A 27,513-nucleotide genomic window follows, 5' to 3' on the forward strand; every position below is an offset into this window, starting at 1 on the left:
TGCACAGAATGGCATAAGATTAGACTTGTGGCTTCACTGAAAAAACAGATCTAAAACTCTGCTGTTATCATGTTCGTCCGGGACTTAGAATCTTTTTATAAGATCGCCCCCTCAGTGTTTGGTGTACTGACTCAATGACAATTAATGTGGTCTTAGATTATTGTCTCTACTGGTGGTTGCTTGAAGATTGGTTGTCGTCTGAGCCTTTTTTGAAAATAATGTTGTAATACAATCGGGCATTCCTCCTATATTTAAAAAAGATTGGGACTTGTTTGATGAACCTCTTCAATTACCACCCTCACTACTCTCATCAATGTCCTGTAAAATTGTAGCAAGACATCTTTGTCCCTGTACTCCTATCCCCTTGCAATAAAGGCCAACATACCATTTGGCTTGCTAACTGCTTGATGCACATGCATGCTAACTTTCTGCGTTCCTTGTACAGGCAACACCAAACATTTTTGAACATCGACATTTACAAGTTTCACACCTTTTACAAATCCTCTACTTTTCTATTCTTATAATCAAAGTGAGTAACCTCACACTTCCCCACATTATACTCCATCTGCCATCTTGTTGTCCACTCACTTAACTTGTCTATATCTCTTTGCAGCCTCGCGGCGTCTTCCCCACAGCTTATCTTTCCACCTAGCAATGTATCACCAGAAAACTTAGATATATTACTCTCTGTGTTCATCCAAGTAATTTATATAGATTGTAAATAGCTGTGGCCTCAGAATTGATCCTAGCAGCACTCCACTAAGCCAACTTAAAAATGCTCCATTTGTGCCCACTGCTTCTTGTCCCTTAACCAATCCTTTATCCATGCGAGTATATTGCCCACAACTCATGAACCCTTATTTTGGCTATTGACATTTAGTGTGCCACTTTATTAAATGGCTTTTATAAATCCAGGTATATAATTACATCTATCAGCTCCCCTTTTGTTCTACCCTACTAGTTACATCTTCAAAAAGCTTGAATAAATTTTTCAAACAGAATTTTTCTTTTGTAAATTCTATGATTCTATTGATCTATTGATTCTATGATTCTAAAACCATTTGACTTGTTCTAATTATGCTAAGCTTTTCTAAGTCTGTTTTCAACACTTCCTTAATGATAGATTCCAAAATTTTCAGACCAATTGTTGTTAATTTAACTGGCCTGTAGCTATCTGTTTTCTCTCTTCCTCCTTTCTTGAAAAGCAGTGTTACATTTGCTAACTTACAGGTTCATCATTCTTTTTTCTGTCTGTTATTAAATCCCACATGAACCACAGCAACCAGATCCTTCCCCTTGCACCTCAGGTTCATCTCCAACCACAGGAGTGGCACCAGGCATCACATTTGGAGCTGCCAGTCATGGTTGCAGAGATCTATAGATGAACAGTATCCATCTACCTGACCATATTTGATTTATTGTCACATGTATTAGTATACAGTGAAAAGTATTGTTTCTTGTGCGCTATACAGACAAAGCATACCGTACAAAGGGAAGGAAAGGAGAGAGTGCAGAATGTAGTGTTTTAGTCATAGAGAAAGATCAACTTAATGTGAGGTAGGTCCATTCAAAAGTCTAATGGCAGCAGGGAAGAAGCTGTTTTTGAGTCGGTTTGGTACTTGTCTTCAGACTTTATATCTTTTTCCCGATGGAAGGTGGAAGAGAGTATGTCCGGCGTGCGTGGAGTTCTTGATTATGCTGGCTGCTTTTTCAAGGCAGCGCGAAGTGTAGACAGAGTCAATGGATGGGAGACTGGTTCGTGTGATGAACTGGGCTTCATTCATGACCATTTGTAGTTTCTTGTGGTCTTGGACAGAGCAGGAGCCATACCAAGCTGTGATACAACCGGAAAGAATGATTTTTATGGTGCATTTGTAGAAGTAGGTGAGAGTTGTAGTGGACATGTCAAATTTCCTTAGTCTCCTGAGAAAGTAGAGGTGTGGTGGGCTTTCTTAACTACAGCGTCGGCTGTTGGTGATCTGGGCACCTACAAACTTGAAGCTCTCGACCATTTATACTTCGTCCCCATTGATGTAGACAGGGGCATGCCCTCCACTATACTTTCTGAAGTTGATGACTATCTCCTTCATTTTGTTGACACTGAGGGAGAGATTATTGTTGACGCACCAGTTTACCAGATTTTCTATCCCTTTCTTGTAGGAAGTCTAGGATCCAGTTGCAGAGGGAAGAGCTAAGCCCCAGGCAATGAAGTTTGGAGATGAGTCTCCTGTCACTATACAGTCTCCTATCACTACCACGTTCATTTGTGCTTCACCCACTTGAATGGCCTCCTGTACCATGATGCCATTGTCAGTCCTCTCATCCATCCTGCAGCCCTCCTCCTCACCACAGAGGTAGCAAGCAACTTATACCTTTTGGACAAAGTCAGGAGCTAAGGCGCCTTTTGTTCCATCTACCTGCCTGACTCGCAGCCACATATTATTGTCCCTGCATATTGACCAACTCTGAAGTTCTACTTAACCTAAGACTGCCTCCTGAAACAAAGTGTCCAGATAACTCTCCCTCTGCTTGATGTCCCACAACGTCTGCAACTTAGATTCCATCTCAGCAACCTGACCTAAAGCTACACAAACTGCAGAGATTTACTGCAGATATGGTTGGCTGGGATTGCAGTACATTCCACAGATTCCAAAATTCTTCAGTCATGGCACATCATCATCCCTGCCATGCCTGTTTAATTAATCAATCAGTCGTTAATATTTATTAATTTACACAGCAAAAGTAGTAGATTAAAGTCTCCTGGCTTATTCACAAAGAAAACTCACCTGCCACTGCAAGAGGGCAGAAATGGTGACGATAGATCATGCGTCGGCCAGATTTTTATTATTTTAGTGGTGACCAAGGAGACTCAATAGGAGAGGGGATCTCCCAACGTTGTGCATTGTTTCTCTATATCCTGCGTGTAACCTGAACCATCCCCTCGTGTAGTTGACTTGCTGGAGTGGCTGTGCATTGGCGCGCGCTCTGCCTTTGACTGGAGTATGTGCGCCGGCGGAGACCCCGCCCGCCTATGGGGCGCGTGCGTGTGTGCGCGCGCGCGCGGGGGAGGTGGGAGTGAGACGGTAACTGCGCCACGGCTGAGAGCGGAGCGAGCTGAGTCGGGCACGGTGCCCTGTCGGAGATAGGCGGCTGTCCATCCATACATCCGGAGTGCCGTGGCGGGGCGGCTGAACAGTGACCATGAGGATGTCGAGGAGAGCACAGCGCTCAGTGAAAGGAAGCGGCACCGGGGCCGGGGAGGAGGAGCGGGCTCGGCTGCCGCCGGTCAGGAATCCCTTTGTACATGACATCCGCTTCTCGGCGCTGCAGAAAGTCCAGGTGAGGAGACAGGGCAGCGAGCCCGAGCCGCCGGCCTCGGCACCCACCCTGCTGCAGAGCCCGGCCTCCCCCTCTCATGTTGCTCTCCTTTAGGCCCTGACAGTGATATCGCCACAACTGATGAGAGAGCCACAAGTGATGGGAAACAATCTCCTCAGCTCATAACCGCCTTACTTCAACCTCTCAGTTGCTGCAAACACAGTAGTCCAATTGTAGACGTGGGAAGAGTTGCATTTTTTAATTCATGTCAGCTTATTGTGATTTAGATCTTTTAGTATCTATAAAAGCATGGGGAGAGATTTCTGGCATAGATTGCAATTCATTTTTTTTTAGCCTAAAGCTATGTAAGGTGTCTTGTGATAGATTAAGAGAGCTATTATTGCCCAGTAAATAGCACAGACTTATAAAGTCTGAGTAGAAATGTAAAAGCAGCTGCGGTACATCCGTTATGTGTCTTGTAGTACTTGAGGCTTACAGCTTGTTTCCTTAAGGAAGCTCCCAGCTGTGAATAGTGTCCCTCTGGGAAACCAATGCGCACAATATTTAGCTTCCTGTTGTAGCACCAGATCATAGCGACGCCATTGCGAATTGCTTCACTAATTTTGAAGACATGACATTCTTAATTGGGTATTTACAATTTAAGGTATGTACGGTGGGCTTCTGACACTGCAACTGAGTGCAATATTTACCTGTTGAGGTTCAGGTACTCGGCGAGGTTTGATTATAACTGTGTGGTTTGTGATATTGCTATGGTACTCATTCGCGGAATAAAATCAATAGTGCATCTGTGGATTAAATTTCGTAGCCCCATATGTTACCTTATGTTCCTGAAAGGTAAGCTGCTAATGCATAATATCGTTAATCAGCCTTTACATGAGTGATCAGTTAAAGGCATTTGTGAGGCTCACCGTTTATAAGAGTAATAGGAGAATCGTTATTTAACAATGGTAATATTCTCATGGGATGTCATTTAACTGCAAATATGTTCTTGCTGATTCAACTGTGTGTGTTGATTCCATCGGCTTAGGGAGTTGCAGCTGGTGCTTCAGCACACTTGTAGATGCTGGTGACTAACTGATACGTGCACCATGCATTAGGTAAAAATATGAATTGACATTGTACAAATATATAAAGTACAAGAATAAGGTGTTGGGAATAAGAACAAAGAACAATACAGCACAGGAACAGGCCCTTCGGCCCTCCAAGCCCGCGCCGCTCCCCGGTCCAGGATTGAATTCTGAATCCAGGATCCCCGCCCAATTTTCCAGCCTATCTACATCCTAATATCCTATCCACCGAGCTGTCCCTCACAGCTACGATGCTTTGTTCTTCACAACCTATTAACTCACCCCCACCCCCCCATTCCAGACCATGTGATCTCCAGGGAGAGGCGAAAACCCAGAGTAAAAACCCCAGGGCCAATATGGGGAAAAAAAAATCTGGGAAATTCCTCTCCGACCCTCTGAGGCGATCGAAACGAGTCCAGGAAATCACACTGGCCCTGATCGGAAAATGCTTCCCAACCCTATTCATTTCCACTTCTGCTTTATGAACACCATCTGAATTCCCTGCCCCCGAGACAGGTTCCCAACTATCCGCAGTCTCGCTCTGTACTGGCACCAGCAAGATGATCATAGAATGAAGCCTTGAAACGAGAAACAAGAGAACAATTAGCCCGCGCCGCTCCCTGGTCCAAACTAGACCACTCTTTTGTATCCCTCCATTCCCACTCCGTTCATATTGCTGTCTAGATAAGTCTTAAACGTTCCCAGTGTGTCCGCCTCCACCACCTTGCCCGGCAACACATTCCAGGCCCCCACGACCCTCTGTGTGAAATATGTCCTCCTGATATCTGTGTTAAACCTCCCCCCCCTTCACCTTGAACCTATGACCCCTCGTGAATGTCACCACTGACCCGGGGAAAAGCTTCCCACCGTTCACCCTATCGATGCCTTTCATAATTTTATACACCTCTATTAAGTCTCCCCTCATCCTCCGTCTTTCCAAGGAGAACAACCCCAGTTTCCCCAATCTCTCCTCATAACCAAGCCCCTCCATACCAAGCAACATCCTGGTAAACCTCCTCTGTACTCTCTCCAAAGCCTCCACGTCCTTCTGGTAGTGTGGCGACCAGAACTGGACGCAGTATTCCAAATGCGGCCGAACCAACGTTCTATACATCTGCAACATCAGACCCCAACTTTTATACTCTATGCCCCGTCCTATAAAGGCAAGCATGCCATATGCCTTCTTCACCACCTTCTCCACCTGTGACGTCACCTTCAAAGATCTGTGGACTTGCACACCCAGGTCCCTCTGCGTCTCTACACCCTTTATGGTTCTTCCATTTATCGTGTAGCTCCTCCCTACATTATTCCCACCAAAATGCATCACTTCACATTTTTCAGGATTGAACTCCATCTGCCATTTCCTTGCCCAAATTTCCAGCCTATCTATATCCTTCTGTAGCCTCTGACAATGTTCCTCACTATCTGCAAGTCCTGCCAGTTTTGTGTCGTCCGCAAACTTACTGATCACCCCAGTTACTCCTTCTTCCAGATCATTTATATAAATCACAAACAGCAGAGGTCCCAATACAGAGCCCTGCGGTACACCACTAGTCACAGGCCTCCAGCCAGAAAAAGACCCTTCCACTACCACCCTCTGTCTTCTATGACCAAGCCAGTTCTCCACCCATCTAGCCACCTCCCCCTTTATCCCGTGAGATCCAACCTTTTTCACTAGCCTACCATGAGGGACTTTGTCAAACGCTTTACTAAAGTCCATATAGACGACATCCACGGCCCTTCCTTCGTCAACCATTTTGGTCACTTCTTCAAAAAACACCACCAGGTTAGTGAGGCATGACCTCCCTCTCACAAAACCATGCTGACTATCGTTTGAGTTTATTCCTTTCTAAATGCGCATACATCCTATCTCTAAGAATCTTCTCCAACAACTTCCCCACCACGGACGTCAAGCTCACCGGCCTATAATTACCCGGGTTATCCTTCCTACCCTTCTTAAATAACGGGACCACATTGGCTATCCTCCAATCCTCTGGGACCTCACCTGCGTCCAGTGACGAGACAAAGATTTGCGTCAGAGGCCCAACGATTTCACCTCTCGTCTCCCTGAGCAGCCTTGGATAGATTCCATCAGGCCCTGGGGATTTGTCAGTCTTTATATTCTCTAACAAACCTAACACTTCCTCCTTTGTAATGGAGATTTTCTCCAACGGTTCAACACTCCCCTCAGAGACACTCCCAGTCAACACATCCCTCTCCTTTGTGAATACCGACGCAAAGTATTCATTTAGGATCTCCCCTACTTCTTTGGGCTCCAAGCATAAGTCCCCACTTTTGTCCCTGAGAGGTCCGATTTTTTCCCTAACAACCCTTTTGTTCCTAACGTATGAATAAAATGCCTTGGGATTCTCCTTAATCCTGTCTGCCAAGAACATTTCGTGACCCCTTTTTGCTCTTCTAATTCCCCGTTTGAGTACTTTCCTACTTTCTTTGTACTCCTCCAGAGCTCCCTCCGTTTTTAGCTGCTTGGACCTAACATACGCCTCTCTTTTCTTTTTGACCAGTCCCTCAATTTCCCTGGTTATCCACGGTTCTCTAATCCTACCCTTCCTATCCTTTTTTACAGGCACATGCTTGTCCTGTAGCCCTAACAACCGTTCCTTAAAAGACTGCCACATACCAGATGTGGATTTACCCTCAAACAGCCTCTCCCAATCAAGAGCTGCCAATTTCTGCCTGATCCCACTAAAGTTAGCCTTCCCCCAATCCAACACCTTACCCTTGGGACACCACTCATCCTTTTCCATCACTATCCTAAAGCTAACAGACTTGTGGTCACTATTTGCCACATGTTCCCCTACCAAAACTTTGAAGACCTGACCGGGCTCATTCCCCAGTACCAGGTCCAGTATAGCCCCCTCTCTAGTCGGGCTGTCTACATATTGTTCCAACGAACCCTCCTGTACACATTTTACAAATTCCTCCCCATCCAGAGTCCCTGCCCTCAGCGATTTCCAGTCTATACCAGGGAAATTGAAGTCTCCCACTACAACAACCCTATTTTTCCTGCACCTATCCAGTATCTCCTGACATATCCATTCTTCCACTTCCCTTGGGCTGTTGGGGGGAATCTGAAATAAAAACAAAATGCCATAAATGTACATGTCTGGCAGCATTTGTGGAGAGGGAAACAATTAATTTCCAGATCGATGATCCTTCATTGAGATTTTTGAATGTTTATGATGTGATTTTTTTTTTTGGTATTCATTTGCCAGAGCCTTTACCGTATCACTAACTCGGTAGGCTGGAAAACATTTTCAAAAGTTCCAGAATCTTTTTGACTAGTAGCACGGTAGCACAGTGGTTAGCACTGCTGCTTCACAGCTCCAGGGTCCCGGGTTCGATTCCCGGCTCGGGTCACTGTCTGTGTGGAGTTTGCACATTCTCCTCGTGTCTGCGTGGGTTTCCTCCGGGTGCTCCGGTTTCCTCCCACAGTCCAAAGATGTGCAGGTTAAGTTGATTGGCCAGGTTAAAAATTGCCCCTGAGATGCGTAGATTAGTGGGTAAATATGTGGGGTAGGGCCTGGGTGGGATTGTGGTCGGTGCAGACTCGATGGGCCAAATGGCCTCCTTCTGCACTGTAGGGTTTCTATGATTCTATGAGTTCTCAATGTTTTGTTTCAAAATTGTGTTTGCAAACTTAATCCATTCGCAGCAAGTGAATGGCAAGGAAATTTAATGAGGACAAGTACTGAGTATAGGATGGAAACGTGGGCAGGCCAGATGATGAAACAACTTGATAAAATTGAAAGATACACAAGTCTCAGTAGACTTGACACTATGACCATCCAATGCGCAGAATAGCAATCAACAAAATTAATAGATCAATGAACTATATAAGTGATCAAACTGTATAGTGCTGTGGTAAGATCAAAACTTGAGTCCTGTGCCCAGTTATGGTTACCAAGGCACAAGTGACATAGTACAGAATCAAAAACTGCAAAGAAAACCCATGAGCTTCAATAGTTTGAACTACTAAGAAAGATCGAAAAATCCAAGTTTTTTTCTATCTTCGTGTGTGAGACTTGATATGTGAACTTAATGGCATGTGAAGGATGATAACTGGAAAATTATTTGAAATTCAATTGAGAATAGGAGAAGGAACTATAGGACTTGAGGATATTTTGGTATGGACATACAAAACAGGCTTGGCACGGTGACACAGCGGTTACCACTGCTGCCTTACAGCACCAGGGACCTGGGTTCAATTCCGACCTCGGGTGACTGTCTATGTGGAGTTTGCACATTCTCCCCGTGTCTGCGTGGGTTTCCTGCAGGTGCTCCGGTTTCCTCCCACAGTCCAAAAATGTGCGGGTTAGGTTGATTGGCCATGATAAATTGCCCCTTAATGTCACTGGGATTAGGAGGGTAAATATATGGGTTTTTTGGGGATAGGACAGGACCTGGGCGGGATTGTTGTCGGTGCAGGCTCGATAGGCCAACTCCTGCACTATAGAGTTCTATGAAAGTATTGTTTCTCTATTGTTTCTAGATTGTTTGGCTTTTGTCTGTAATACATTTATGATTTGTTACTATGGATTTTGTACAGCAAACAATATTTTGCTCTCTATTTTCTTTCATTATTCAAGCAGTATTGGTTTTGTTACGATTTTTTAAAAATGTCACAACATTGCCTTTGCTTTCCTGTTGGTGTAAAATTGATAATGAAAGGATAATTGTACTACGACAGATGGTGCAATTTGAATTCATTAAAAATCTGAAATTAAAAGTTGAATGACCATGGAATCATTGTCAATTGTCGTAAAAACCTACACGTGACTCCAGACTCACAGCAATAACTCTTCAATGCCTTCAGTTGTACCCAACCACAATGAAGTCTACAAAGGGAATGAAACCAAACCGACCACCCAGCATTGACCTAGGCACCAGAAACAACAAAGGCAAACCCAGTCCTGTCGACCCTCCAATGTCCTCCTTACTAACGTCTGGGGGTTTGTGTTAAAATTGACTTAAATAAAGCAACAGCTTAACATAATCATGCTGGTGGAATCATACCTTGCAGGTAACATCACCATTCCAGCAGATGTGGCAGCACAGTGGTATACAGTTGGGAGGTAGTTGCCCTGGGAAACATCAACATTGCCTCTGGGCCCCATGAAGTCTCAAAAATAGAATCACTATAGTGCACAAGGAGGCATTTTGGCCCATCGTGCCTGCGCTGACAACAATTCCACCCAGGCCCTATCCCTGTAACCCCATGTATTTACCCTGCTAATCCCCCTGACACTAAGGGGCAAATTATCATGGCCAATCAACCTAACTCGCACATCTTTTGGAGTGAGAGAAGAAACCAGAGCACCCAGAGGAAACCTGGCCAGACACGAGGACAATGTGCAAACTCCACACAGCCATCCTAGGCCAGAATTGAACCCAAATAGTTAGAGGTTTACAGTGTGGAAACAGGCCCTTCGGCCCAACTTGTCCATGTCCCCCTTTTTTTTCAAACCACTAAGCTCGTCCCAATTGCCTGCATTTGGCCCATATCCCTCTATACCCATCTTACCCATGTAACTGTCTAAATGCTTTTTCAAAGAGAAAATTATACCCGCCTCTACTACTACCCCTGGCAGCTAGTTTCAGACACTCGCCACCCTCTATGTGAAAAAATTGCCCCTCTGGACCCTTTTGTATTTCTCCCCTCTCACCTTAAACCAATGCCCTCTAGTTTTAGACTCCCCTACCTTTGGGAAAAGATGTTAACTATCTAGCTGATCTGTGTCCCTCATTATTTTATAGACTGCTATAAGATCACTCCTAAGTCTCCTATGTTCCAGGGAAAAAAAGTCCCAGTCTATCCAGCCTCTCCTTATAACTCAAACCCGGTAGCATCCTTGTAAATCTTTTATGCACCCTTTCTAGTTTAATATCCTTTCTATAATAGGGTGACCGGAACTGGACACAGTATTCCAAGTGTGGCCTTACCAATGTCTTATACAACTTCAACAAGACGTCCCAACTCCTGTATTCAATTTTCTGACCAATGAAACCAAGCATGCCGAATGCCTTCACCTCTCTGTCCACCTGTAACTCCACTTTCAAGAAACTATGAACCTCCCTGGTGCTATGAGGCAGCAGTGCTAACCACGGTGCCACCATGCTGCTAATGGGCAAGGCAACCTCCTGCTGATTACCTCAATTGATGAATTAGTTGAACATCACTTGGAGTGAGTCCTGAGTGTGGCAAGGACACAGGATGTACTCTGACTCGGGGGGGGGGGGGGGGGGGGGGTGGGGGGGGGATTGCAGCGACCATCTACAAGAGTGGCTCAGTAGCACCACGACTGACAAAGTTGGTCCTAAAGGACATTACTGCTTGGCTGGATCTGTGGCAGGTGGTGAGGAACCAACAAGAGGGAAAATCATACTTGACCTCGTCCTCACCAACCTTCCTGTCACAGATGCACCTATCCATAACTGTATTGATAGGATTGACCACTGCAAAGTCCTTGCGGAGACAAAGCCCATTTCACATTGAGGATACCTTCCATCATATTGTGTGGCATAAATTTCGACCAGATCAAGCAACTCAACACTGGGCAACCATGAGGGTGTGAGCCATCAGCAAGAGCAGAATTGTACTCGACCACAATCTGTAATCTCATGGCCTGGCATATTCCCCCAGTGTCATTACCACTAAGCCAGCGAGTCAACTTGAATGAAGAGTGCAGGATTGCTTGAATCAAGAGTGCAGGAATGCAGCACCAGGTATACCTAAAGATGAGTCTTAATTTGGTAAAGCCACAACACAGGCCTACTTGCATTCCGCCTAGCATAAGCAGCAAATGATGGACGGAGCTAAGCAATCCCACAATCAACATTTCTGATTTAAGCTCTGCAAGCCTAACACATCCAGCTGTGAATGGTGATGGATAATTAAACAACTCATTGGAGGTGGAGACTCCACAATATCCTATACTCGATGGGGAAGTCTAGCACATCAGTGCAAAAGATGATGCCGAAGCACTTGCTACAATCGTGAACCAGAAGTGCCGAGTGGATGACCCATCTCGTCTGGAGGTCCTCAGCATTGCATGCTAGTCTTAAGCCAATCCAATTCACTCCGTGATATCAAGAAATGACTGAACACACTGAATTCTGCAAAGGCTATGGGCCCTGATAGTATTCCAGCAATAAGACTTGTGCTCCTAGCCATGTCTAGCCAAGCTGTTCAAATACAGCCACAACACTGCATCTACCCAGCATTGTGGAAAATTGTCCAGCTTTGTCTTGCACACTAAAAGCAGGACAAGTCCAACCTAGCCAATTACAGCCCATCAGTCTAATCTTGATCATCAGTAAAATGACGAAAAGGGTCATCGATAGTGTGATCAAGTGGCACTTGCTTAGCCGCTTAGCATTAACCTTCTTACTGACGTTCAGTTTGGGATCTGCCAGGGGGGCGCCTCAGTTGCTGACCTCATTACAGTCTTTGTTCAATCATAGACAAAAGAGCTAAACTCCAATGATGAGGTGAGAGTGATTGCCCTTGAAATGAAGGCTACATTTGACTGAGTGTGGCATCCAGGAGCTCTAGCAAAACTGGAGTTAATGGGAATCGCGGAAAACTTTCCACTTGTTGGAGTTATAGCCAGCACAAAGAAGGATGATTGTGGTGGTTGGAAGTCAGTCATCTCAGCCCCAAGACATCACTGCAGGAGATCCTTGGGATCTCAAGGCCCAACCATCTTCAGCTGCCTCATCAGTGACTTTCCTTCGATCATAAGCTCAGAAGTGGGGATGTTCGATGATGACTGCGTAACATTCAGCACCATTCATGACTCCTCAGACACTGAAGCAGTCCATATCCAAGTGCAACACCACCTGGACGAAATCCAGGCTTGGGCTGACAAGTGGTAATATTCGTGCCACAGAAATGCCAAGCAATGACCCCCTCCAACAATAGAGAAGCTAACCATTGCCTCTTGAAATTTAATGGCATTACCATAGCTGAATCCCCAACTATCAACATCCATTATCATTAACTAAAAACTGAACTGCACAAGCCATATAAATACCCTGGCAATGAGCAGAGGCTAGGAATTCTGCAGCGAGTGATTCACCTCCTGACTCCCCAAAGCCTGTCCACAATGTACAATAAGAAGTTTAACAACACCAGGTTAAAGTCCAACAGGTTTATTTGGTAGCAAAAGCCACACAAGCTTTCGAGGCTCTGAGCCCCTTCTTCAGGTGAGTGGGAATTCTGTTCACAAACAGAACTTATAAGACACAGACTCAATTTACATGAATAATGGTTGGAATGCGAATACTTACAACTAATCCAGTCTTTAAGAAACAAAACAATGGGAGTGGAGAGAGCATCAAGACAGGCTAAAAAGATGTGTATTGTCTCCAGACAAGACAGCCAGTGAAACTCTGCAGGTCCACGCAACTGTGGGAGTTACAAATAGTGTGACATAAATGTGACGCTGAAAGATGCCCTCATAAGAACAGGATATGGCGCTAGACTCATTGATCAACAGTTCCAACGCGCCACAGCGAAAAACCGCACCGACCTCCTCAGAAGACAAACACGGGACACAGTGGACAGAGTACCCTTCGTTGTCCAGTACTTCCCCGGAGCGGAGAAGCTACGGCATCTCCTCCGGAGCCTTCAACATGTCATTGATGAAGACGAACATCTCGCCAAGGCCATCCCCACACCCCCACTTCTTGCCTTCAAACAACCGCACAACCTCAAACAGACCATTGTCCGCAGCAAACTACCCAGCCTTCAGGAGAACAGTGACCAAGACACCACACAACCCTGCCACAGCAACCTCTGCAAGACATGCCGGATCATCGACACAGATGCCATCATCTCACGTGAGAACACCATCCACCAGGTACACGGTACATACTCTTGCAACTCGGCCAATGTTGTCTACCTGATACGCTGCAAGAAAGGATGTCCCGAGGCATGGTACATTGGGGAAACTATGCAGACGCTGCGACAACGGATGAATGAACACCGCTCGACAATCACCAGGCAAGACTGTTCTCTTCCTGTTGGGGAGCACTTCAGCGGTCACGGGCATTCGGCCTCTGATATTCGGGTAAGCGTTCTCCAAGGCGGCCTTCGCGACACACGACAGCGCAGAGTCGCGGAGCAGAAACTGATAGCCAGGTTCCGCACACACAAGGACGGCCTCAACCGGGATATTGGGTTTATGTCACACTATTTCACATAAATATTTCTGCTTTTTTCCTCCTGAGTCTTTATCATGCGATCCTAGAATCAGAATTTATGTCACACTATTTGTAACTCCCACAGTTGCGTGGACCTGCAGAGTTTCACTGGCTGTCTTGTCTGGAGACAATACACATCTTTTTAGCCTGTCTTGATGCTCTCTCCACTCCCATTGTTTTGTTTCTTAAAGACTGGATTAGTTGTAAGTATTCGCATTCCAACCATTATTCATGTAAATTGAGTCTGTGTCTTATAAGTTCTGTTTGTGAACAGAATTCCCACTCACCTGAAGAAGGGGCTCAGAGCCTCGAAAGCTTGTGTGGCTTTTGCTACCAAATAAACCTGTTGGACTTTAACCTGGTGTTGTTAAACTTCTTACTGTGTTTACCCCAGTCCAACGCCGGCATCTCCACATCATGACTACCACAATGTACAAAGCATAAGTCAGGAGTGTGATGGAATACTTGCCTGATGCAGCTCCAACAACACGGCAACAACAGCTCCGGTGGCACGGTGGCATAGTGGTTGCACAGCACCAGGGACCCGGGTTCGATTTCTGGCTTGGGTCACTGTCTGTTTGGAGTTTGCACATTCTCCCCATGTCTGCGTGTGTTTCCTCCGGGTGCTCTGGTTTCCTCCCACAGTCCAAAGATATGCGGGTTAGGTGGATTGGCCATGCTAAATTGTCCCTTGGTGTCGGGGGGACTAGCTAGGGTAAATGCGCTGGGTTATGGGGAGAGGGCCTGGGTGGGATTGTAGTCGGTGCAGACTCGATGGGCCGAATGACCTCCTTCTGCACTGTATGATTCTATAACACTCTAAGCTCGACACCATCCAGGACAAAGCAACCTGCTTGATTGGCATTCCTTTAACAAACATCCACGCCCTCCACCACCAACACAGGATAGCAGCAGTGTGTATCATCCATAAGTTGCACTGCAGGAATTCACCAAGGTTCCTTAGGCGGCACCTTCCAAACCCAGGACCATTACCATCTGGAAGGATAAGGACAGCAAATACATGGGAACACCATCTGGAAATTCCCCTCCAAGCCACTCACCATCCTGATTTGGGAATATGTCGCCATTTTTTCACTGTCGCTGGGTCAAGATGCTTGGAATTTCCTTCCTAACAGCACTGTGGGTGTACTTAAACCACATGGACTGCAGCAGATCAAGAAGACTGCTCACTTCCACCTTCTCGAGGGCAACTGAGGATGGGCAATGAACTCTGGCTTTAGCCAGGGAAGCCCACATCCCATCAGTAAAAGTGGATTAACAAAGTGTAGAAATAATTTTGGTCACCTTTTACTATTTTATTATGTCTGTTTCTCATCCAGTCTTAATGTCATTGGTGATGTCGTGCAAAATGAGGGGGGGGTTTATGTGAATGGTTCATAGCCACTTGAAATTGCAAAAACATTGTTTTCATCTTGAACCGAGCACTTTTGGCTCAAGTGGTTTCTATGTACTATAACTTCAGAGTTTTGAGATTGCATTCTTTAACAGTTCCTTTTGCAAGGTTATATTCCAACAGTTTAGGTTCAAGTTTGGTTCAGTGGCTTCATTTATGACATTGAGGATCGCAAGTTATTTTCTATGTCTGGCAATCTATTCTTACTGTTGACATTACCATATTGCCTCATGAATACATAGCAGACTTCCAAGAGTGACTAATGGACTCGGCTCAGTGGGCCGGCTGTTTACTCAACCTAAAGGAGACCGCTACCTTTGTTTGATTTACAGTTTTATGAGAGTGTAATAAGTTTATCTTTCTTTTGAAGTGGTTTTCAATGTCTGTTTGGACAAATTAAGAGGTGTTAAGAGAACTGAAAGTTTCTTCAATGCGACTTCCACTGTCTGACAGTTGAGAATGTGACAGTTTTATGAGAATGTAAGAGGAACAATGTTTTTGAAAGGATTTTTGAATGGCTGACTTTCTCTTAAATTCATGGTGTTTCAAACACTTGCTGTCCCAGTAAACTGAGGTGGGCCTTCTAACCAGATGGCCCTGTCATCGCCTGCCTCTGTTGTGACTTCAGGAGGCGATGATCCCTGCCTCCCTGGATTGAGATTATGGGGAGTGGAAATACCCAGGAGTTGCGGAATTGGAAAAATTCTTGACTCCCGATTCCTGCACCAAAGATGAAAATCCAACCCCTTGTATTCCAAGGCCAAGCAATAAATATGTAATGCCAGCATAGACGGAAACAATAGTTACAGACTATATAGATTAGTTTACCCTTAATTTGAAGTCAACTAATTAAAAATATCTGAAAAACCAGAAAATATTTGTTTTTTTGCATTAAGTTTTGACTTTATATAGTTTTTGTTCAAATTGTATTATTCACATTTTTCATATAAAAAGCACTTGAATTTAGTTTACTGTAAGGAGTGAAATTGAAGCAAAATCATAGAGTAAATGGAAATGTTTTTGTCTCTGGTACATTTAATTGTCCTTTCTGACTCCACTATAAATGTTTTTTCACAGTCTTGGTGTTATGCATTCTCTGGAATCCATAAAACTTTAATACGTGAACATGGCTGCAATGATTTGGACATGCAGTGCAAATGAATTATCTGCGTGTTCTGAGCTAAGGACATAATCATATTAATTTTCAGCTTCTAGCTATGGAACTGTTGATCTAAAGAGAAAAGATGTGCCATGTTAATGAGCGCCAACACCTGAAAATGCTAATAGAAATGCAATGTGCACCTGCTCTGCTGTACAAACACAGAATCGTCTTGGCTAATAAAACTTTTGTTTATCCTTTTGATATGCAAGTGTCAGAATGTCACCTTCAGGGAAACGTAGATTAGTGAAATGGGAAGATGTGTGGCAGCCAATGCTTGATGCAGAAACGGATAAAGTGATACAATTTGGAAGGAAGAATGAGAGACAATATAAATTGGGTGGTATTATAAAGGGGGTGCAGGAACAGAGAACTAGGGATTCACATGCACAAATCTTTGGGAGATGGCAAGACTTGTCAATAACAAGATTTCTAACAGAAACCTTTGTTTCTTCGTTGGCCACTGGTGAGGTCCCAGAGGATTGGAGGATAGCCAATGTTGTCCCATTATTTAAGAAGGATAGCAAGGATAACCTGGATAATTATAGGCCAGTGAGCTTGATGTCAGTGATAGTGAAACTGTTGGAAAAGATTCTTAGGAATAGGATCGATAGACATTTGGAACTGAAAGGTCTTGTTAGCGACAGACAGCATGGTTTTGGACGGGGGAGGTCATGTCTCACTAATTTAATTGAGTTATTTGAGGAGGTGACAAAAATGATTGACGAGGGAAGGGCTGTAGATGTTGTCTACATGGACTTTAGTAAAGCATTTGACAAGGTCCCTCATGGCAGGCTGGTGCAAAAGATTAAATCTCAGGATCTGGATGAACTAGCTAGATGAATTCAGAACTGGTTTGTCCATAGAAGACAGAGGGTAGCGGTAGAAAGGTGTTTATCTGAATGGGAGTCTTTAACTAGTGGCGTTCCGCAGGGATCAGTATTGGGACCTCTGCTGTTTCTAATATATATAAATGACTTGGAAGAAAACATAGCTGGTCTGATTAGCAAGTTTGCGGATGATACTAAGATTGGCAGAGTTGCAGATAGTGATGAAGATTGCCAGAGAATACAGCAGGATATAGATAGGCTGGAACATTGGGCGGAGAAATGGCAGATGGAATTTAATCCAGACAAATGCGAGGTGATGCATTTTGGTAGATCCAATTAAGGTGGGAGCTATAAAATAAATGGCAGAACCATCAGGAGCATAGACACACAGACAGATCTGGGAGTACAGGTCCACAGATCTTTAAACGTGGCAGCACAGGTGGTGAAGAAAGCATATGGCATGCTTGCCTTCATTGGACGGGGCATTGAGTTTAAAGTTGGCAAATTATGTTACAGTTGTTACAGTTAGGCCACATTTGAAATACTGTATCCAATTCAGGTCACCACACTACCAGAAAGACATGGCGGCTTTGGAGAGAGTACAGAGAAAGTTTACCAGGTTGTTGCCTGGTGTGGAGGGTATTAGCTATGAGGAGAGATTGAATAAACTGGGAATGTTCTCCTTGGAAAGGCGGAGGCTGAGGGGCCACCTGATAGAAGTTTATAAAATTATGAGAGGTATAGATAGGGTGAACAGTTGGAAGCTTTTTCCCAGGGCAGAAATGACAATTACAAGGGGCACAAGTTCAAGATAAGGGAGAGAAAGGTTCAGTGGAGATGTGCAGGGGAATTTTTTTTACAGAGAGGGTGGTGGGGGCCTGGAACGCACTGCCAAGTGAGGTGGTTGAGGCAGTTACGTTAGCCACATTTAAGACTTATCTTGATAGAGATATGAGCAAACGGGGAATAGAGGAATATAAGCAGTTGGTTTAGATAGGTAAGTGTGATCGGTGCAGGCATGGAGGGCCGAAGGACCTGTTTCTGTGCTGTACTGTTTTTGGTTCTTCTCTGTAAAGCTGATAAAAGTGACAAGTTCTTGGATTTTCAGTAGAGGCATAGAGTATAAATACTCTATGCCTCTATTGAAAGTTGATGGAGTTAGACTAATTCTTTATAAATCGCTAGGCCTAAGCTGGAATATTGTGTCCAATTCTGGGTTCCAAACCTTTGGAAGAATTCCAAAATCTTGGAGAGAGTGCAGAAGAGATTTACTAGAATGATATCTGGGCTAATTGTGTGTAAATGCCAGAGAGGCTGTATATGTTCTCTTTTGAGCAGGCAAGCTATAAGGGAATATTTGATGATAATCAAAATTAGGGAAGGTTTTAATGCAATAAGTTAGGAGAAACCTGTTTTCACAAACAGAAGACTCAATTGCCATAAGAAACAGATTTGAACTAATTGGCAAAGAACTAATGAATGACTAGTTTTTTATGCAGAGAATTACGAAGTGTAATGCGCTACCTGAAGTGATGGTGGAAGCGGATGCAAAAATAACTTTCAAAACCAAGTTGTATATATGCTTGGAAATTAAATGTTTGGAAGAATATGGGGAAAGAGCAGGATGTGCAACTAGTTGTGTGTAGTTCTTTCAAAAAACTAGCATGGGTTCTATGGGCTGAATGGCCTACGCTGAATGATTCTATAATTCTTCAAAAAAGTACAAAATCCACATTCTTCAGAGTTAGTGACAGTCAGTATACATTAACGTGTTTGCCCCAAATACATTTTTGACAACTAGGTAAATGCTTGAGGGAGCAAGGAATAGAATATGTTGATGGAGTTAGCTGAAGAAGGATGAGAAGAGGCTTGTGTGGAATATAAAGATAGGCATGGTCCCATTGGACTTCTTGACCTGTTTCTGCACTGTAAATGCTTATAATTACACCAAGGTCCCATCTGCCCACCTTAGTCATCATTAAAGGTCTTCTTGCATGACCTAAAGGAATATTGAGTTCTCTTGCTGTCCTGAGCAGTATCTTTCCCTCGCAGCATAATCAGAAACCGATGAATTAATGATTCATCATTTGTTTTGTGTAAAATAATTGCCATGTTTACTTCAGAGCCATTAGGGGCCATATCCCAGAGATAGAAAGCACTTTGGGACGTTTTGAGACGTGCAACTAGAAATATATAAACAACCTTATTCTTGACCTTTATGAAAATCTTGATTCTTTAACATATTAATATAAAATTGATTGTAAGCTTGCAAAATGCCATAGAATCTGGAATGTCCCAATAGATTGGAAAATAGCAAATGCAAAGGGAGGAAGACAGAAAACAGGAAACTATAGACCAGTTAACTTCACATCCGTCATAGGGGAATTGATAGAGTTCATTATGAAGGAGGTTACAGCAAGATGCTTGGGAAATAATGGGATCATCATAGATGCCACATCAAAGGTTACTGTGCCAAATAAGAATGTTTGGTGCAGGGAGGGGTACGATATTAGAATAAAAAAAGGATTGATTAGCTAACAGGAAGCAGAGTATAGGGGTAAATAGGTATTTTTCAGTTTGGCAAGTTTTAACTGGTGGGATGCCACTATTTACAACCTGTGTCAATGACGTGGATAAAGGGACCAAATTAGTGGGTGCTGATGACACAAAGATGGGTAGGAAAGTAAGTTGTGACGATGAGGTAAAAGGCCTACAAAGGGATATAGAAAGGTTAAGTGAGTGGGCGAAAAATGGAAGATGGAACTTGTACCCACTTTGGCTGGAAGAACAGGAAAGCAGTGCACTATTTAAACAAAAAAAGATAGCAGAACCAGGTGGTACCGCGGGATCTGAAGTCCAGATTCATTTACCAGAATCCTGATACATATATCACAAAAGGCGAACATGAAAATGGATGTTGGTGTTTATTGAGAGGAGAATGGAATATAAAGTAAGGACATTTTACTGCAGCTATATGGGGCTCTGGTGAGACCATATCTGGAGTACTGTGTACTGGTTTGGTTTCCTTATTTGTAAAAGGATATAATTGCATTAGAAGCAGTTCATGGAAGGTTCACAACTTATTCATGGGATGAAAGGCTTACCTTGTGAGAAGTGGTTAAGTAGGATGGGCCTTTAACCGTTGGAGTTTAGAAGAATGAGAGGTGATTTATTGAAACAAAACATACTGAGAGGAGTTGACAGGATGGCTACTGGGAAGATGTTTCCTCTTGTGGCAGGAGACTAGAACTAGGGGCACAGCATGCAAATAAGAGGTCTCCTTTTTAAGGTTGAGATGAGAAGACTTTTCCTTTTGAGGATATTTGTCTATGGAATTCTCTTCCCCAGAAAGCAGTGGATTACTGAAATTATTGAGTTGAATTAGATAGATTTTTGATGGAGGAGGGCCATGGGGGACAGGCAATAAAGTGGAGTTCAGGCTACAATCAGGTCAATTATGATCTGAATGAATTGCAGAGCAGGCTCAAAGGGCTAATACTGTGAGCATATGTGACACTTTTTCAGTGAAGTGCTGAACAATGTTGTGTACGTTGTTAAATTGATAAATTACAAGTCATTTGCATATTTTTCACTAAATCCAGTTTGAATTGACCGTTCTGAACAATGGTTAAAATAAATCGTGATAAATGTTGCATCAGATAATGTTTTGTGATGGTGTGAATTATTAATTGTGGAATTGTTCAGTTCATGAAGTAATCCATGGCTGATGCATTTGATCAAATATCCATACTTTCGCTTAAAATATATTTATCTGCAGATTTCCAAAACACGTCAAAAGAAAGGAAAATAAATAAAATAAGAGAATTGATACTGAAAAAAAGTGATGCTTAATTGCATCCCTGCTGACTTTGCATCTGTTTTCATTGCATCTATTTGTAAAGCACTTTGGGACTTCTGGTTGCAAATGCGCATACATGTGCAAATTGTTATTGACCAAGTGATGTTGAAAGTCTGTTGTCCATCTACAGTATTAGCAAAGACCAAAATAAATCGGACCAGATTGCCATCCAATTTTTGCTTGCATGAATATGATTTTTTTTTCCCCGATCAGCTTTTTAATGACTTTCTAGTTATTACCCGACAAACAATGACACATTTCCATCATTTTGTAGAGTCCAACATTGACACTTTGAAAATCCACCATTTAAAATATATATGTTCTGACCTTCATGGCCAGTATGGGGCTTAAATAAAATTTGTACCGTATCATTTGGTGATTATACAAAGTTAGGCAGGAGGGTGGGCTGTGAGGTGGTTGCAAAGATGCTTCAGTGTGATTTGGACAGGCTGAGTGAATGGGCATATGCATGGCAGATGTAATATAATGTGGATAAACGTGAGGTTATCCACTCCAGTAGCCATAATAGGAAGGCAGATTATTATTTAAACGGGTGTAAATTGGGAGGTGGATACTCAGCAAGACCTTGGTGTCCTCGTGCATCGATTGCTGAAAGTGTGTGTACAGGTACAGCAGGCAGTAAAGAAGGCAAGTTGTATGTTGGCCTTCATAGCAAGAGGATTTGAGTATAGGAATAGGGATGCTTTATTGCAATTGTATAGGGCGTTAGTGAGGCCACACCTTGAATATTGTATGTAGTTTTGGTGTCCTTATGAGGAAGGCTGTCCTTTCTATAGTGGGAGTGCAGGGAAGGTTTACCAGGCTGATTCCTGGAGACAGACTAAGTCGGTTAGGATTGTATTAATTGGAGTTTAGAAGAGTGAGGGGATTTCGTAGAAACTTATAAAATCCTAACAGGGTTTAACAGGACAGATTCAGAAAGAACGTTCCTGATGGTGGGAGAGTCCAGAACTAGGGGTCATAGTTTTAGGATAATAATAGATAAACCTTTTAGGACTGAGGTGAAGAGAACTATCTTCACCCAGAGAGTGGTGAATCTGTGGTGTTCACTACCACAGAAATTAGTTGAGGCCAAAATATTGAGATTTCAAGAAGAAATTGGATATAGCTCTTGGGGCTAAAGGGAGCAAGGAATATGGGGAGAAGGCAGGATCAGGATATTGATTTTGATGATCAGCAATGATAATGAATGGCAGAAAAGGCTCAAAGCTGAATGGCCGCCTCCTGCTTTTATTTTCTATATTTTTATGTCGATGTAGAGCCATGATTGGAGGAGAAGCTAGCACACGAGCGATGGGACTGCTCCTCCAGTCTCGGATTCTGTCTCTCTCATGCTGGTTGCTCTTTCTCATCCAATCACAGGTTCCTTCTGTTCCTGCTCTTACAGCAGCATGGGCATGAGCAGGAAGGAAGGAATCTGTGATTGGAAGACCTGGAGCAGTTATTCCGGCTGGTCCTGCAGCTGCTGTGCAGGAATCTTTCACTGCACCACCACTAGTCATTTGACTTCTATGGGGGCTGAGGAGAAGAATCTGAAAATTAGTAGGAGTGGGTGTGGAAATCTCAGTCAGTAATGATGCCAGAGCAGGGGGTGGAAAAAGAGGGGATGAGTGAGCATGCTTAGGTGGGAATAAAGAAAAGGGTTGAGTGAGTGGGTGGGGGAGGGAGGGCATGAGTGGGAGGCTAAACGGGGAGAGGAGACCTGAGTGAGTGATGGGGAAGGGGTTTGGGAAGAGGTTGTTTTTTCAAATGGTACTTAGTGCACCGAAAGTCTCATTGAAAAACAAATATTTAAGACATGACCACACTATGGAATTGAGGGGCCATCTGATGCCCCCCTCCCTTTTGGCTTGGTCACTTCCTAGCAGGGCTCACCTATTTTCATGTTTCTATTTTATTTGTCTTTGACCCAATCATGACTCCTGGGATTAGCATCTTACCTAACCATTTTCTTCTTTTGTTTGACGTTGGAATCATATTTGACCTTGCTGCTTTTGAACCACAGGAAGAAAAACTTTGCATTCTCTGGTATTGACTGCGCAGTGATTGATGTTGAAAACATAAAAACACCTTGTTTTGCGAGGCTGGTTAAACATCCTGAACACACAAATAAATAATGTCAAATTGTTCTCTCACCAAGAGAACTGATGTAAATTTGCTTTGCCTGGATGAATACTTAACTCGCCCAACAATAGTGCAATTTTTTTTTGTGTTGTACACAACTATAGCTAACACACTTGTACTGTTTGGCGACACTTTGCATAGGATGTTAGCACCACTGGCAAGGCCAAGCATGTGTTCAACATTCCTAATTGTTCCTTGAGAAGATGAGCCACTTTGAACTGCTGCAATCCGTGTGGTGTTGGTGCTTCCACAGTGCTGTTTGGAAGGGAATTCCAGGATTTTGACCCAGTGCTGGTGAAGGAATAGTGATATAATTGGAATCAACAGGTGCTGGTGTTCCCATTGGTCTGTTGCCCTCCTCCCCCTACATGATAGAGGAGGCAGGTTTAGAGTGTACTCTTAAAGGAGGCTTGTTGCTGTGCATCTTGTGTATGTTTTGCACTGCTGTCACTTGAGGTAGTGGAGGGAAATAATGTTTAGGGTGATGGATGGGGTGCCAACCAAGCAGGTTGCTTTTATCCTGGGTGATGCTGAGCTTCCTGAGTGTTTTTGGAGCTGCACTCATCCCATTTAAAGTGGAGAAGTATTCCATTCCACTCCTGACTTGTCCTAACATGAGCTTTGTAGATGGTGGACCATCTTCCTTTGTGCTAGGTATAACTCCAACCAGTGGATAACCCCTTTCCCGATTTCCATTGACTTCAGTTTTGCTAGGGCTCCTTGATGCCATGCTCAGTCAAACACTGCCTTCACATGAGCAGTCAATCACTCCTTGTTCAGCTCTTTTGTTCATGTTTAAACCAAGGTCAGGTACTGATTGGCAATTCAAAAAGTGTAGTTACGTAATTGTATAGTTATTGGATGAACCCTGGACTTCCATCTAATGACCAGACATATTCCAGCAGCTAATGTAGAAGTTGATTTAAATCATCTATTATAGCAGACATCCAAAGTAAATAGATTTATTGAGCAGCATTTATACACATCTATTATTAAATGCCCTCCAGTTCAGTCCACTGCCCATTTCTCACTTCATTAACTTTCAATGTCATGATTTTTGTAATACATTGTGGTACGCTGACACATGATGACTGAAGTTGTGCTTAGCAGAATGCTGATTCTCCAGTTTAGTCTTCCCACTGGAGTTTGTCACCCAGCAACCTTCGTTTAAAACTCATCTACAACTATCTGCAAAAAGTGATGTTTTTATTAAAGTTAAGATTTTAATACTGAAAGTTGTTTCAAAAATCTGTTCCATTTTAAAATATAAAACTCTCAACAAATTAACCTAATGAAATCTTTTACGTTGAAAGCTGTGCCCCTCTATTTGTTGAAAGCTTTTCTGCTCGGGTCCTATCCCTGTCCATGCCTTGTTCACCTGTCTCCCCTGTCCTTGCTAATTTATTTTGATTTCGAATTCCCTCATGTCTTCTGTTTAATATAATATGTTTAATATAGTCACCCTCCTATTTAAATCCCTTTAGGGCCTCCCTTTTTCTTATTAATAATATTCACAAACTTACTTTCTCACCTGCCTCCTGCTCTCAGAAGAACTCTCCCTTTCTTTGGCTTCTTGTGTATCGATCGTTAGCTTTGTCCCAACATTTACACAGTAAGAAGTTTAACAACACCAGGTTAAAGTCCAACAGGTTTATTTGGTAGCAAAAGCCAACATTTACAGCCATACCTTCAGCCATCAGGGCCCAATGCCTGGAATTTCCTCCCTAAATGTCTTCACCTCGCCAATCCCCTTCACACTTTAGTCTCTCCTTAAAGCCCATCATCTGTTTAACCAAGTTTCTGGTTATCCTGCCAAATACATTATTTTTGCCTACGTTCGCTTTCAGAAAGTAGCTTTGGAAGTCTTTGGCCGGAATCTTACCACTGTTTACACCAGCAGAATTTTCCGATCCCGCTGTAGTCAAAGGAGTTTTGGCTGGCTGACAAATTTTCCGACTTCACTGCAGCGGGAGTTAAGTAGCATGAATGGCAGTTAAGATCACACCTTTTTTGTTTAAGGTGCTACATAAATACTGTGGGTGCTTTATCTTTTCATCGAATTGAGTAAAAATACTGATCCGCATTTAATTTTTATTGAAATCTATACTACAGTTTGACAGAAAATTCTGTGCATTGCTGGATTCAAATCCACTTGCTCTGGTGAAAGGTTTTATTTTTGTGGAAGTTTTTTTCTCTCGTTTGTTTAAGTTAAACTGTGCAGGAAGATTTCTTCCCAGTTTATAGAGTATATTTTGTTATTCACTATGCTTGTCCCTGCTTTCTTAAGTTTCCAGCAAAGTTTACTTATTTTTTTCAAAACTGTTTCCCGCCCTGCATGTTTTATTTTGCAAATTCACACTCGGTGTATGGAATCACAAATTAGGGATAACAGCACAGTAAGCTGTTCATTTAAACTTTGAGCTGCAAGAGAGCTTGCTAGTGTGAATGACCAGAAAAAAATTAAATTCAGCTTCACTGAGCTGTAGTTGACAGAGATTTTCCACAAATAATATTTATGTAGAGTAAATAAAAAAGTTTCATTCTTGGAAGGATTTGGTGTTAGTGGGTATTCAGGCCACTTAGATAAAAGGGATGACAGTGCAAAGAAACTTTAAGTGTGCTATAGGTGGGCAATCATGTATCCTCAATGTATCCACGAGCAGTGCAGTTTCACTAAGGGCTGAATTTTCACGATCAAGGTGGTTAGTTCAAGTCCATATATTTCCTGACATGGCCTTGAAAAGGGCCCCTGCCGACCACACTCCCATTTTGGGCTGGAGTTGGATCCACTAATGTGGCCTTGGAAGCAGACTAGTGCCATAGCAGGATTTTGAGAAGGCCTGCCTCCACGCTCTGGGCTTAGTTGTAAAAAAAACTGTTCGGCCCACTAATCCACACCCCTGTCACCCCCCTCCCCTATCCCACGCCACCTCCATGACATTTCCATTATGGGGAGACCTCAGGAACCACGTGGAGATGGAAAAAAATTTAATGTCCAACAATTTGCGAGAGTTCACGTTTGTATGTTTGATACTGAAAAAATTCTCATTCATGGAACCCATTCAAAAACTTAAATCTTCTCAAGTGGTCAAAGTTTTGTAAAAACCTCTATTTACTAACCACACCAAAGACAGCTAATCCTTTAATAGCCTCTTAAAACTGTCAATGAAAATGTGAACACCGCCCACTTGCTTTGCTGAGAAAAGTCATCTAATCATTTATAATAGGCTCAGCTATAATAACAACCCTTGGGAAATGTCAACAATGAAGTCCATTGAAACTGCAGGTCATATATAGAATCATACCTATTAATGCATAGGAAACCATTTGGCCCATCACGACTGTGCCACCCCTCTGTAGAGCAATCAAATCTATCCCAATTATCAGGAAAGTTAATTGCTTAGGAGCTGAATTGGAAAGGGAATTAGTTGTCATAAAAATTTAATTTAGAGAAGCCTTTGGGGATGTGGGATGGGGTTGAAGGGAAGATGGGGTTTGGTTGTGTGGCACTGATTGGGAGCAGGGAAAGAGCAGTGGGATCGATGTGGCTGGACTCAGTCCTGGCAACAAATAAATCCATGAATTGTTTACACTGACAAAGGATGTGTGGTTGAAGAGGTTTGTGAAGTAGGATTTTTCGGAGCTGGTTTGTTATGGATGCCTGGGTTGTCATCACCATCCAAGATAATTCCAGAATAATGTAATTTTGGCTAAGGAGAGTGAGACATGGTGGAAGTTAAATGGTTGATGAATGAATAGGTCAAATGTCACTGGATGTGCATTCAGATTTGTGACTCTTGAACATAAGAAAGTGAAAATAACTGTGCCGGGGGCTGCTAGGAAAATATAGTGAATGGGTTGGTGTTGACCAGGGTATCAAAAAGCTTCAGTGAGGGAATCAAAATTGTCCTACTTTTAGGATTATGGGGCTTTAAAAAAAAGTGAGTGTTTGAGTGAAGGAGTGGGTGACAGTTCTTCAGAGTGAGAGATAAGAGCAGTGAAGTTGGATTAAAGTAGGGAAATGTAGAAGTAAAGAGTAGTTTAGGTAGGGGTAAGGAATCACTTTGAAAATGTTAAGGAAGGAGTTTTTTGGTACTGAGAGGGTGGTATCACAGAATCATTCTATGGTTACAGCATTGGAGAAGTCCATTCAGCCTGTCATGTCCATGCTGGCTCTCTACAAAGAGCCACTCACCTACCCTCGCTTCCCCAGCTTTTCACTGTAACCCTGCAGATTTTTTTGCTTCAAATAATTAGCCTATTCTCCTTTGAAGGCCTTGATTGAATCTGTCTCCACCAAACAATGAGGCAGTGGATTCCAGATACTAACCACTCACTGCATATTTTTAAAAAACTCTTCCTTATGTCACAGTTGCTGCTTTTGTCAATCGTCTGAAACTCATGTTCTCTATCTCTCCACCAATAGGAATAGTTTTTTCCAAGTACTCTGTCCTAACTCCTTGTTATTTTTA

At 43.1% G+C, this 27,513-nt stretch overlaps 1 protein-coding gene across 1 annotated transcript in view; it reads left to right on the forward strand.

Annotated features, from left to right (window-relative positions):
• The first annotated feature begins 3,050 nt into the window (after positions 1–3,050).
• The window catches only part of lpcat1 (lysophosphatidylcholine acyltransferase 1), a 182,310-nt gene continuing 157,847 nt past the window's right edge, over positions 3,051–27,513 (forward strand). Inside the window, exon 1 of the mRNA XM_078240535.1 lies at positions 3,051–3,339. Within this exon, the coding sequence (XP_078096661.1) occupies positions 3,202–3,339 (138 nt within the window). The 5' untranslated portion in view covers positions 3,051–3,201. The remainder of the gene's footprint in view (positions 3,340–27,513) is intronic.

Source organism: Mustelus asterias, chromosome 2 (genome assembly GCF_964213995.1).
Source record: "Mustelus asterias chromosome 2, sMusAst1.hap1.1, whole genome shotgun sequence".
Lineage (NCBI taxonomy): Eukaryota > Metazoa > Chordata > Chondrichthyes > Carcharhiniformes > Triakidae > Mustelus > Mustelus asterias.